General features: G+C 38.3%; 1 protein-coding gene and 1 long non-coding RNA gene across 6 annotated transcripts in view; both read left to right on the top strand.

Moving 5' to 3' along the window:
* The window catches only part of LOC136239116 (long-chain-fatty-acid--CoA ligase ACSBG2-like), a 40,471-nt gene extending 39,636 nt beyond the window's left edge, over positions 1 to 835 (top strand). Inside the window, exons 16-19 of the mRNA XM_066029854.1 lie at positions 21 to 160; positions 213 to 395; positions 448 to 514; positions 567 to 835. Of these exons, the coding sequence (XP_065885926.1) occupies positions 21 to 160; positions 213 to 395; positions 448 to 514; positions 567 to 643 (467 nt within the window). The 3' untranslated portion in view covers positions 644 to 835. The remainder of the gene's footprint in view (positions 1 to 20; positions 161 to 212; positions 396 to 447; positions 515 to 566) is intronic.
* A 2,218-nt stretch (positions 836 to 3,053) lies between these two features.
* LOC136239118 (uncharacterized) lies at positions 3,054 to 5,144 on the top strand. 5 transcript variants are annotated; one of them, XR_010693358.1, is made up of 10 exons: positions 3,054 to 3,634; positions 3,783 to 3,826; positions 3,877 to 4,051; positions 4,106 to 4,141; positions 4,197 to 4,381; positions 4,421 to 4,572; positions 4,623 to 4,703; positions 4,759 to 4,846; positions 4,900 to 4,968; positions 5,020 to 5,144. It is a non-coding gene; the product is annotated as an uncharacterized lncRNA (long non-coding RNA). The 5 variants fall into 5 exon arrangements; XR_010693359.1 differs by having other exon boundaries at positions 3,055 to 3,634; positions 4,273 to 4,381; XR_010693356.1 differs by having other exon boundaries at positions 3,069 to 3,634; positions 4,106 to 4,145; positions 4,432 to 4,572.
* The last annotated feature ends 8,070 nt before the right edge of the window (positions 5,145 to 13,214 follow it).

Below are 13,214 nucleotides of genomic sequence, written 5' to 3'. Positions count from 1 at the left end.
TGTGTGAATGACATGTACAGATGTGATCACAATGGCTAATGAAGAAAAGATTTATCCAGCTAAAATGGAAAACTTAATTAAGAGTAAGCTGCCTTTCTTGAGCAATGTAGTGCTGATAGGAGATAACCAATGGTACCTGACATGTCTACTGACACTGAAGGTGAAGAAATGTTTGACCAGTAAGAGACTAGTAGTATTGTTCCTGTGCGTAGTGTTTTATGGATCCTGATACTGGAGAAGCCACAGATGACCTCCAACCACAAGTGATCGAGATGTTTCAAAAGTTAGGTAGTAAATGTACTACAGTGTCACAAGTGTTAAAGACTGAAGACAAAAAAGTTTTCAATGTTATCCAGCAAGGAATTGAGTTTGTAGCGTTCGTTTTTCATGAAACGGTACTTGTTACTACTGTAATACAACAGTCACAATATTGTACCTTATTCACAGAGTAAACATATAATTAAAAAGTGGAAACTACTTCCCACAGATTTTACCATGGTGGGAGAAGAGTTAGGTACGTGTGTTGTGATTTATTACATAATTGTACTGACCATGTGATCACCCAGGTCCTATGCTAAATTTGAGGAGATCACTAGTGTTGAAGAAGTATAAAAAAGAAATTGAAACAATGTATAGCAGCTAGTATTGAATTAGATATCCAAGGTTTAATTACACCTTGATTATTATGTGCACACACATGCATGCATGTATCCAAGAATATTACTGCATTTTGTATAGTGATTAGCTACCACACATGCACAATTGCACTGTTTATTTAACTACCACACATGCACAATTGCACTGTTTATTTAACTCATGTAACATGGAAAGTGCATTTGTATCAAGACACATGATAACATGTGGAAAATCCACACACACACGCACGCACGCACGCACGCACGCACGCACGCACACACACACACTAAAAAAGTTCAACATCCTTGTAGCCTTGTTAGCAATGTTTGCAACATGGGTGGACCATGGCCCATGGGAGGTGATAATCTACAGTAGCATAACTCCAAGGTACAAATGATTATGTGTTAGATCCATGAAGGGAGTATAATTTGCAATCATAGGATTCTGGGACCTTATACATGATGTCATCTCATATCAGTGCATTTACTAAGGTTAAACCTCATCTGCAAAATGACTGCCCATTAATTGGGACAGAGCATCTAAATCCTGTTGGAGTAGGATAGAATCTTGTTCTGTTTTAATAGCATGATGCAATAAACAGTCATTTGCAAAAAGTCTTAGCTGAGATGAAGTATAAATCAAGAACATCAGTGGACCCAACACTGTACCCTGAGGTACTCCAGGGACATAGTCGGATGATTCTCCATACAGTAAAACTCGTTTATGTATACCGTGAGTCATTTTTCAATCCAGTGAATAACTTGATTTTCAATAAAAATTATGGTAAAGTTCAGTTTCTTTAACAGGTGAAGATGTGGTACTGTGTTGAATGCTTTAGAAAAGTCCACAATATCATATCAATTTGAACAATATAAGGGAAAATTATTGCTCGGACAGAATGGCCAATCAAAAGTAAATTGATTGGTTATTACTGAAGCTGTGTGGCCATAAGATAAGAGGTGCACCATCCTGGTGTGTGAAGCACAAGCCTTCTAGGGGGTCTGGGGACATGCCCCCCCACTGCTTGAAGGTTCTTAGTTTACTAATTTGTTAAGCTACTTTGCTGTAGTTATACTGATAGTAAAATGTCAGTAACTTTAAGTATGTGGAACATAATTGTTTTACTAAGTTTTTAAACTCTCAGTAAAACATCAGTGAATGTGGGTTTACTGAGGAACTACTAAAATAACAAACAATTAACTGTTCCACATGCTGGGGGTATACCACTCCAGTAAACTAAGAAACTTCAAGCAGTGTCCCCCAGGAAATTTTTGGAAAAGGATCACTGAGATTGAATCTGAGACCAGTTTCAGCTACTTATCACTGAACTTTATGTACATGCATTTTACAGAGAATCAATTGTGTTTATTAGTAATACATATACAAAATTTGTATTGCTGCATACATTATTATTATTACAAAAAAAAAAAACTATGAATCAATGTATTGTACAGCCAGTTTGTAGACTTAGCTGGGCTAAATGCTTTGTTACAAGTGGCATCGAGTCAGCACAAATTGAATTATAACTATCCAACTAGCTATTGCTAAAGTTTCTCTTGTGAATAGCAATAGATCAATACTTACTCTTGAACTTGCCGTGTGCAGAACACTTTTATCACCTGACTTTCATTCCACTCTCTCCAGCCAGTGCATTTTTTATGTTGTTTGGGACCCTTACCAGCAAGTGCATACCAACTCATTGGAAAAAATACAGAGGAGAAGTGCAAGATGGATATGTAATAACTATAGCACATATAGTAGCGTAACTGCTATGATAGAATCTCTAAATTGGGTCACTCTAAGAGAACGCTGTAAGATTGCTAGATTATCTTTCTTTCATGATATTGTACGCAAAGCTATAGTGTAGTAAATACACCACCTCATTTTCTGGTCTGGAGAGCCCAAATAAGGAAGACAATAACAAATAGATCAAAGGGCAAGCAGACTCAGCAGGGTACTTAAGAGTTAAGAATTGCAACACATTTACATGCATTTGCTTGCTACGAGGAGACTGATTAGTTTACCTTGCATAGGGCAAAGCCATACTGCTCCAAGGAAATTTTGGAACAGATCCCTTCTCTGTACAGCACATAACTACCCACTGCTATCAAGGGCCTAGAGTACTTGGTAATGCTGGACCAGTATAGGGCAGATAGGGATAAAGAATGTTCTTTGACAGAAGACAGCCAGTACACAGCAAAAAATACTTTCTCATAATGAGAGATAGCATGCACTGTGAAAAAAGAGGAATATAATATGGTATATCTAATGACTTAAACTATACAAATAATCTCAGTATAGCCTTGCATTATACTAACTATCTTATACTTTAGTATAAACCCCACCTTATATTATGGGAAACAGATTATACTTTAGTTTAATACACATTCTTTGTATGGCTTTGTTTACTTAACTAAATGTGATAACTTTTTAGCTTCACCATTATTGTCTCATTTTTAGCTTCAACATCTCATTATCACCATCTCATGTGACTTAAGGTTTTTTTTACTGTACCAAACAAAGTCATGATGATTTTACAATAAGTAGCTACACTTCTGTTAATCACTATAGCTAGCTAACTAGCTTCAGTTTGTTGTGATAATTTCATACGCACACATTTTCATACAGCAAAGCATATAATACCAGTAAAATTAATTATTCAATCTAAGAGCCATACAAATCTAGAGTTTCTTGCACAGTTAGCACAGCTGCAAAAGTTCGTAGTAATGCTTGTTTTAAAATTGAAGGGGAGCGCATGCGTATTACTGATGCAATTAAGTCGCCATCTTTGTCGCTATTGTTGTATCAGAGGTTGTAAATGTGAGTGATACGACGGTGTATCTCGCGGAGAGAGTGTACGCGATCGGCGCCATCGTCCAATGAGCCACGATGATAGTTATGGACCACAACTGTACATCCCTGCTGGCTGTAGTGGTGAAGTGGCGCCGCCAAGTGGACAATTCCTTCGATGGCAGCAATCAAAAACAGCTCTAGATGAGTAAGTATTAGACTAAAATGATAGCTTGTACGATAGGTTTAGCCGTATTAAATTGTTTATTATGTATTGTATGACAATGGCCTGCAAATGATTCAACTTTGGTGTTGCTGTGTACGTATTACATGTTTTATATCCTGTTATATCTCAGCTTATGGCGGATGACGAGTGGACACAGTTCATCAGCCATCAACGGTAAGAGTATGCATGGTCTGCTCTTACAATTTTGTATATTATCTCTTCAGAGGTACAGTTTCTTGTCGAACCTCTTAGTTCTACAGGCTGTCAGTGTACAATATCTGCAGTGTTAGTTTCCTTCAATGGCAGCTGCTTCCTTTAAAGAATCTGGTAGTGACCATATGTGGACAGTTTTGTTCTTTTTTCACGGAGTTGTTCAACGTCATCTGATTACTTACAGCTGTAAGTGCATTAAGCCTGATTGTGTTTTTATTCATTTTCTTTTCAATGGGGTAGGAATTACAGACTTGGTGATTCTTATTGCTAACATCTGTAAGTAAGTACACTGAGAGTGTCCAGTATACAATTTATATTTACCTTCGTTTAGGTTTGTGGAAACTGGTCTCATTTCTTCTGGGAACCGGTCTCATTTCTTCATGTTTTTCACTACTTTTTATCAACAGCTGACGGCTGCTACCTTGTCTGGCACTGTAAATGAGTTGAGTGCTTTCAAGAACCTGTTTTGTCTTGTTTGTCCTTATTTCACTGATCATGCTCGTATTGCTAACAAAAGTAAGTTCACTGAGAGTATGCAAATTATATTGTATTTAGTCTTGTTTCAGTTGTACTTAGTGATTACAAGATTCTTGGACTTGGTTATGAGTGTATCAGATGCTTCTTGTGAGCTTACGTAACACGTTAGCCCAACAAAGTCACATACTAAGTGGCTGTTTTATGTCTTGTTAGACTCACTGATAACACCTGTAAGTACACCAAATAATCCAGAATATGAATTATGTTTGCCTCCATTTAGGGTTGTGAGACCTGGTCTTATCAGACTTGTCTTAGATGTACATGGATTGTCGGTCTCAGTTTTAAAAGATTGTTACAAACTGTAAGTATGATGGATGGTTGTTCAGTATACGCATTATATTTACCATCTTTAATAGAGTTGTGGGACCTAGCCACCATTCTACATGGTAATACTAGGTTTCCAGACAAGGTCGTGGTTTTATGAGATTCTTATTGTTACAAACTGTAAGTCCAACGATTATCCAGAATACACATTATATTTACCATCTTTGTATTAGAGCTGTGGGACAGTTCTACCAGACGACTAACAGATTGTCACAGAGTTCTACATATTGATGATAATACAGGTAATTTGTAATGGAACTTGTGAATTGTATTTACTTCCTTACCTGCTGCAGTTGGATAAAGACTGATAAATGACGAAATTGATTTGATACTGCCATGGCCAAGGAGACATTGATTTACTAGCTGTACCTATTGTGGTTTTAACATATTTACAGAATTAAATTCATTACAAATATAATTATAGAAATTATTTAATTAAGGTAGCCACAGATTATAGGAAAGTAAAAAAGTACAGTAGTATAGTAGCCAATATATGGTTGAAATAGGCTTAGTATAGTCTGATAATACACCGCAGTATACTAGTGATTTAATCTCTAATATATGACTGTCTTAAATGTATTCAATAAGCTTGTTATAGTAAAGTCCTAATCTAATAATATATGCTGTACTATTTCATTCCAATACTAACATAATAAGACTGTTATATACCTTATTATTCTGAGCTTTTTTCACAGTGATGCTTATTACCAGTGAATATGTTCTTGAGTGCAAACATAACTTCTTATTTTAAGCGGTGTCAGGCTAAAACAAGATTATGGGCTTTCTAAAATTTAGTATACTTTGTTTACCATAAGTTTAAGCACTTAATTTAAGCTTTAAAGTATATAACATAAGATGATAAGTATAAAAATAAACTCTATAATTATATTTGTTTGTGGAAAAGTTACTAGTTATTTTATGTCAACATATACATTCTAAAAATTAGAACAACTCATCTAAATGGTATAGTAGTACAATGACTTATGCCACAAAAGTATGTGAGACACTAAATCCCATATGCACCCTATTCTCCACTCTTTGAAGGAGGCCTTGCTATGTCACAGTAGTACTGAGTATATTATTAAATGGGGCATCTCTCCCAACAAGCTAGCTTTAATATCTATTGGGAGATACATTTAGACAAAAGTACATGGCTAGCTTGTCATTTTGGATGGCACACCCACACAGCAATGGGTCCACCTATGGGATACAAACCACCCACACAGGGTTCCAACTTTTAAGAATGTCAATGATTAAGTTTGTGATGTGCTCAGTATACTTTAATGCAATGTGAATGTCACTGAATGATTACTGCAAAACTTTAGTAGAAACTGAACCCACAATGAAACCTATATAATGCTGCTTGTTAAGGTTTCTTATACATTTTAGTGACAGGGTTTAGTAAGGAGAGATGCAAGCACTGTAAGTTAGGTAAGTTAGGCCATACCTACTGGATCCTATATGTTGTGCGGGCAAAATCTCAGAAAATTTGGGTAGGTAGGTTGATTTAATAATAATTAGAAAATTCAAGTGTTATTACTGAAATTTTCTGTACAAAGAGCCACAACTGCAAAAAGCATTGCATAAACCATATAGTTGCAGTACCATAATGTATTACTGTACAATGAAACAAACCTCTTGACTGCACTAAGAACTACTTCGTTTAGAGTACCTCTCCCATTATAGCTTGACCTTTTGAAGAGCTTAATCCCCAGAGGAGTTATCCATAGCTGATTATATCTCACACACATGCATGAGATTGACCATCTTGGCACATGTGATCCTATATCACGTGATCATCATTATCATTTCAGGTCATGAGAAAAGACAGTCAGTCAGGCCCATGCAACATAGCTAAAATCCAATAGGTATGGTCTTATTATCTCATACCAAATAAATGTTACATGTATTAACATTCCTGTAGTTACATGCATTCCATAGTGTGATCAAATGGACACCCAGGGGCATAATGGGGACACATAACAAGGGACCAAATCCAAGAGTGCTTCTACTAGAAATAAGTATACTGCTACTAAAAAAATAGAATTATTTATTAGGCCAGATACTCTAATTTTCAGTGCATTGCTCTTATTATTAGCATAATATCTTCTAATATTTAATGTGCCATTCCTTAATTCAAGAAAAGTGTGCTTGCCCCAGGGAAACATAAAATCATCTAGTTTTTCAAGAGTAAACTACTCTTATTTTAAGAGCACCAGTTTTTGCTGTGCTAGTGGATCGTGGTGATCATATATAGCTATGTGGAGTCTGGAGACAGGAAGCTGTTTTGATGCAAGATCAAATTGATTGATCTGTATGAAACTGAGAAGGTGTGCTGCACTACAGCTATTGTGGTTCAATTATCTAATTCCATGGGGCTTTCCCAACTCAATTACAAGAATTCCAGCACGCGCCCTGTCTCGTTGAACTGAATTTAAAGATCATAAAATGGATTTAGTGACATAAACACAGTATATATCACACTAAACTTGGCAGCGGGTTAAGTCAATTCAGTCCCTGCTGCAGATAAAGCAAGTAGAGTATTGCCAACTTTTGGTGGTCACTGATGAATTTTTGCAAAATCAGTGAAAATCCCTCCCCCCCCCTTCCTATGAAATAGTTCGGTACCGACGAGAATCTGCAGGTGAACCCAGCAGCACTAATGCACTGGACGCTTATAATCTCTAATCGATAGGAAATGGGCAGCATGTTACGAGGCTGTCTGCAACTTGCGTCACAACTAGTAGCTAAGTTGTTCCATGTAGATGTACGGATGATTTTCTTCTGTGATTCTATTAGCTAGAGTACATTATACCCGGTACACTATGGAATACGTGGAATGCGAATCGATGGAATGTGAGCTCGACTATCCATATGAGTGTCACAGAACAGGTATGTCATGTCTTTAGTGGTGCAGGGGCGAATCCAGGAGCTGGCAAGGGGAGGGGAACAAACAGGCTAAGTTGCCGGTAGGTGGTTTGGGAGAGCAAATTCTCTTGTTAGTAGCTGTACTTTTGAATCACCTCTTAGTAGTGTCTCACAGCTGATTTTTGACATTTTGGCCTTTGCAGATGGTTGCAAAGTCTTAAAAGCTGTTTAAAAGGCTCTGAATGTCTTAAAAACAGCAACACGATAATTATTTTTAGAGGCACTTAACATGTACAAAGGTGCTGGTTAACAATTTCAGTTAGTTTGATGTTGGTTCAGGTAATTTGTAATAAATACTATTAAAAATATGCATATCTTCATGAGTTCCATAAACTGATCTTGGCCTTAGTATTTACTAGAAGTATGGCTGGCTCCTCCTCAGTAGGGGTGGGGGGGAGGGGGCATTTGCCACAAATGCCCCATCCTGGATCCGCCATTGTGGTGGGTACACAATGATGGTGTCAGTGGTGATTCACAATGATGACACCACAGCATGAGGATGATATTCACTGGTGAGAAAGAATTAATAATTTTTACAGCCACATGGGCTACTTTTAATTATAATGAATTTAAATCCTCTGCTAAGGACTTTTACTTGTAGTTTATCTTATATTATCAGTATGGTTGTATAGCTTGTAGTTGTGTTTTGTATTGTGTTTGTTGCTGGTAGGGAAGAACGGCTTTTGCCGACTACCATGAGGTTAAACAAATAATCAGTCAATGGGTGGGATGTTATGCAATGTCTGTAGTGAGGAACATTTGGCATGCCATTTGATATCTAGTTTGTCATGAGTGTATTGGGGTGCAAGAAAAGGGGGTTCCTGTAGAACTGATTAGGAAATTGATGCAAGTCATAAAGTAGTACAGTTTGTCACCAGGGGCGGAGGAAGCTGTCTGTGCAAGTGCCCCCTGGCCCCTCTTCTTCTGCTGCCCTTGTTTGTCACAGGCTGGACTTGTTATAATGAGGTGGTCTTATTACATGTAAGAAGGTCATAGTATCTACCTTAGCTACATGCTTGGGTCCTACTTTACATGGTCATTATACTGTGGTGATCATTGTAGCAAGCAGACTCATGGAAATTAGGCATGACGGGTAATTGTATTTCGGAGGCTGCGGATACATTTCAACAACATAGTCAGCTTACTACATGGTATTGCTTTTATTGTCCCTAGTTCAGCAGGCTTTAAAGCGAAAATAATAGAATAACTCACGTGCTCAATCCAGCTTTTTTTTGTTCTGCTAGAATTTGAATGTGTGAAAAATTTCCCGCTCCTTCTCCAGTCACAAAGTAGACAAAGAATGGATCCAGAAGGCTAATTACAATGCTTTCACCTTGAAAAGGATCATGCAAAAGCTCCAGGATGGTCGTAGCAATGTTCATCAGTCAGAAAGGCGGCTGGGAGCAACACTGGAATCAAGTACCTTAAAATTCGGTCGGGGCTCACCGTCTCTAACGTTAAGCCCATTATTGGCCGAGGGTTGACTGCCAAGATGGAGGACCCATATACGCAAGGAGCCCTGCTAAGGCAGGGTCCTACGTGTGCTGGCGGTGCTGACTGCCTCACTGGGCGGGCCCAATGGCAACTGAGTCAGCATTCTAAGATGCCTCAGTATTTGGATAATGACGGCCAGGGTCTTGCCCAACGGGCATGTCCATTATGGCTATGGGCTGTCTGCCTCAACCAGGCAGGCCCAAGTACAGCTGAGTCAGCATTCTAAGATTCCTCAATATTTGGATAATGACAGCGCGGTCTTGCCCAATGGGCATGCCCTTTTATGGTCATGGGCTGTCTACCCCAACTGGGTGAGCCTAAGTACAGCTGAGTCAGCATTCTCAAATGCCTCAGCCACCATGGATACAATGCAGTAGATGTTACTTAACTACTTTCGCTTGCCAAGTTGTGGAATTCAAAACAGATTACAACTATCATGATCCATCTGCATGGTATGAGTAAGTGCTGACAATTATCTGTAATTATGGTGTGATGGGCCTTGGCCCATACTAATTAAGGCATGCATATACATAATTACCAAGGATGACCAGATATTACCAGCTTAGGCTGTATATTGGCTCTACGTATTGGGAAATGGCAGTTGAGGTCAATGATGTGTGATTATGAACACATTCATTAATTATTAGCATATTGTTTATGTGGTTAGCCTACCATATACTATATCATGCAATAAAAGCGGTATCCTCAGACAGAAATACATATTTCCCAAAGCTATGGTAAGCTACATAAGCTGTGTAAGTTCAAGGAACAAGCTACTTAAGTTCAGAGGTACAGGTACAGTAGGTTTAAAGATATCTCCAAAGGTTGGAGACACAGTTGGCAGCCTGCTTTAGCCTTGTAAGCCGTAGAAAGAATAATAGCTGCAATCAAGAATGCAGGCCCAGCTCACCGTCAAGATTGAGTTGGACCATTGCATATAGCCGTATACTTGAAATTATGTGGAATGCTACATCTGTACTGTCGAGTGCATTCTTGTGTTTACAACCAAGTACCATTCTTTGGTAAAAAATAAATAAAAAATAAAACAAAAAAAACAAAACAAGAAGTTTAGGCATGCGTATACTACAGATACCAGTTGGGTTTTCAAGGTTTAGTTTTTACATACTATGCAGAACAAGTGTGGTCCTTGTAGCAACATAGCTCTCATTATTTTGTTGTGAAACAGGAGTGCTTCACTAAAATGGTATTTGGATATACAGTAGATACTTATTTATCCTAACAGTGTGAATGTCTGTTTTATTGACACTTGCTGTATACGTCAATGTACCAGTCAAATCAAGACACACGGAGTGTGTCGTGCGGCCTAAGAAGTTGGCGCGCCACACCGTGAGTATATTAACAGGAAGAAAATGAACTTTTCATACCTATGTAGCTCTGTGATCCCTTATCCGATTGGAAACAAATTTGATGGAGACGTGCCGCCCAGTTAGGGGAGTCTACATACCAAATTTGAAGAAAATCGCTCTAGCCATTTCCGAGATACGATTGAACAAAATTTCGTTTTAATTTATTCGTTTTTTTCTTCTTATTCTTCTTCATCTTCTTCATTTCGCACACTTCGCAAAATTCGCCATAAAACACGAATGCGTGCTCGGATTGGGCTGACATTTGGCACACTTAAAGGGCTCATTAAGGCGGATCGCCATACCAACTTTGGTAGGAATCCGATGAACATTCACGGAGGTATAACCGATTATTTGCGTAAAATAAGGTCGAAGGTCTGTCACGCCTACAGGGTAAACCCCTTGGAGGAATCAGTTGAAAATTGATATGTAGATAGAGCAACCATCGTAGGAGTGCCTTTTTGTAGTTGAAAGGAATTGGGATAAAGACCATGGAGATATGACACAAAAGCCAACCTGTGTCAAAATTACGCGATCGATTTTTATGAATAAAAAACTATTAGTTTTCGTGTCTACCAGGCAAACCGCTTAGAGCAACGAGCTGAAAATCAGTATGTAGCTGGAATAATCATCATAGAAAGTCCTTGCAGTAGTACAGAAGAATCGGATTACAAATCACTGAGTTATGATTCGAAAGGCAACTACGTGCAGCAAATGCGAGATCGAGATACTTTAATAGAACAGTCACCTAATAAAGCAATCAGCTGCATTTATAATTTACTCAGTTATATTACATTGCAAGTTATTCTGTAGGGAATTCAGCTACAAACAAGTCACCCTGTAGTTTGATCAACTAGAAGAAGGTACCTAATAGAGAGTTCAGCTACAATGAAGTCATCATGTAGAGAGTTCAGCTCAAATAAATCACCCTGTAGAGAATTCAGCTACAAACAAATTGCCCTGTAGAGAGATCAGCTAGAAGAAGTTACCTTGTAGAGAGTTCAGTTACAAAGAAATAATCATGCAAAGAGTTTAGCTGCAAACAAATTACCCAGTAGAAAGTTCTGCTATGAACAGATCACACTGTAGAGAGTTCAGTTAGAAACAAGTCATCCTGTAGAGAGATCAGCTAGAAGAATTCACCTTGTAGAGAGTTCAGTTACAAAGAAACAATCATGCAAAGAGTTTAGCTGCAAGCAAATCACCCAGTAGAAAGTTCCGCTATGAACAGATCACACTGTAGAGAGTTCAGTTAGAAACAAGTCATCCTGTAGAGAGATCAGCTAGAAGAAGTTACCTTGTAGAGAGTTCAGTTACAAAGAAACAATCATGCAAAGAGTTTAGCTGCAAACAAACCACCCAGTAGAAAGTTCCGCTATAAACAGATCACACTGTAGAGAGTTCAGTTAGAAACAAGTCATCCTGTAGATAGATCAGCTAGAAGAAGTCACTTTGTAGAGAGTTCAGGTACAAAGAAACCACAATGTAAGAGAGTTCAGCTGCAAACAAATCACCTGTAGAGAATTCAGCTAGGAACAAGTCATCCTGTACAGAGATCAGCTGGAAACAAGTCATCCTGTAGAGAGTTCAGCTAGAAGAAGTTACATTGTAGAGAGTTCAGCTACAAAGAAACTACCATGTAGAGAGTTCAGCTGCAAACAAATCGTCCTGTAGAGAATTCAGCTACAAACAAATTACCCTGTAGAAAGATCAGCTAGAAGAAGTTACCTTGTAGAGAGTTCAGCTACAAACAAATCACCCTGTAGAGAATTCAGCTAGAAACAAGTCACCCTGTAGAGAGATCAGCTAGAAACAAGCCACCCATAAAGAGTTCAGCTAGAAGAAGTTACATTGTAGAGACTTCAGCTACAAAGAAACTACCATGTAGAAAGTTCAGCTGCAAACAAATCACCCTGTAGAGAATTCAGCTACAAACAAATTACCCTGTAGCTAAAAGAAGTTACCTTATAGAGAATTCAGCTAGAAACAAATCATCTTGTAGAGAGTTCAGCTAGAAACAAGTCACCCTGTAGAGAGATCAGCTAGAAATAAGCCACCCGTAGAGAGTTCAGCTAGAAGAAGTTACATTGTAAAGAGTTCAGCTACAAAGAAACTACCATATAGAGAGTTCAGCTGCAAACAAACTGCCCTGTAGAGAATTCAGCTACGAACAAATCACCCTGTAGAAAGATCAGCTAGAAGAAGTTACCTTGTAGAGAGTTCAGCTACAAACAAATCACCCTGTAGAGAGTTCAGCTAGAAGAAGTTACATTGTAGAGAGTTCAGCTACAAAGAAACTACCATCTAGAGAGTTCAACTTCAAACAAATTGCCCTGTAGAGAATTCAGCTACAAACAAATCACCCTGTAGAAAGATCAGCTAGAAGAAGTTACCTTATAGAGAGTTCAGCTACAAACAAATCACCCTGTAGAAAGTTCAGCTAGAAACAAGTCACCCTGTAGAGAGATCAGCTAGAAATAAGTCACCCTGTAGAGAGTTCAGCTAGAAGAAGTTACATTGTAGAGAGTTCAGCTACAAAGAAACTACCATGTAGAGAGTTCAACTTCGCCCTATAGAGAATTCAGCTCAGCAGTTTAGCTGCAAACAAATCGCCCTGTAGAGAATTCAGCTACAAACAAATCACCCTGTAGAAAGATCAGCTAGAAGAAGTTGCCTTGTAGAGAGTTCAGCTACAAACAAAT

Source organism: Dysidea avara, chromosome 11, assembly GCF_963678975.1.
Source record: "Dysidea avara chromosome 11, odDysAvar1.4, whole genome shotgun sequence".
Classification (NCBI taxonomy): Eukaryota; Metazoa; Porifera; class Demospongiae; order Dictyoceratida; family Dysideidae; genus Dysidea; species Dysidea avara.
This window is presented reverse-complemented; position numbering and strand designations above follow the sequence as displayed.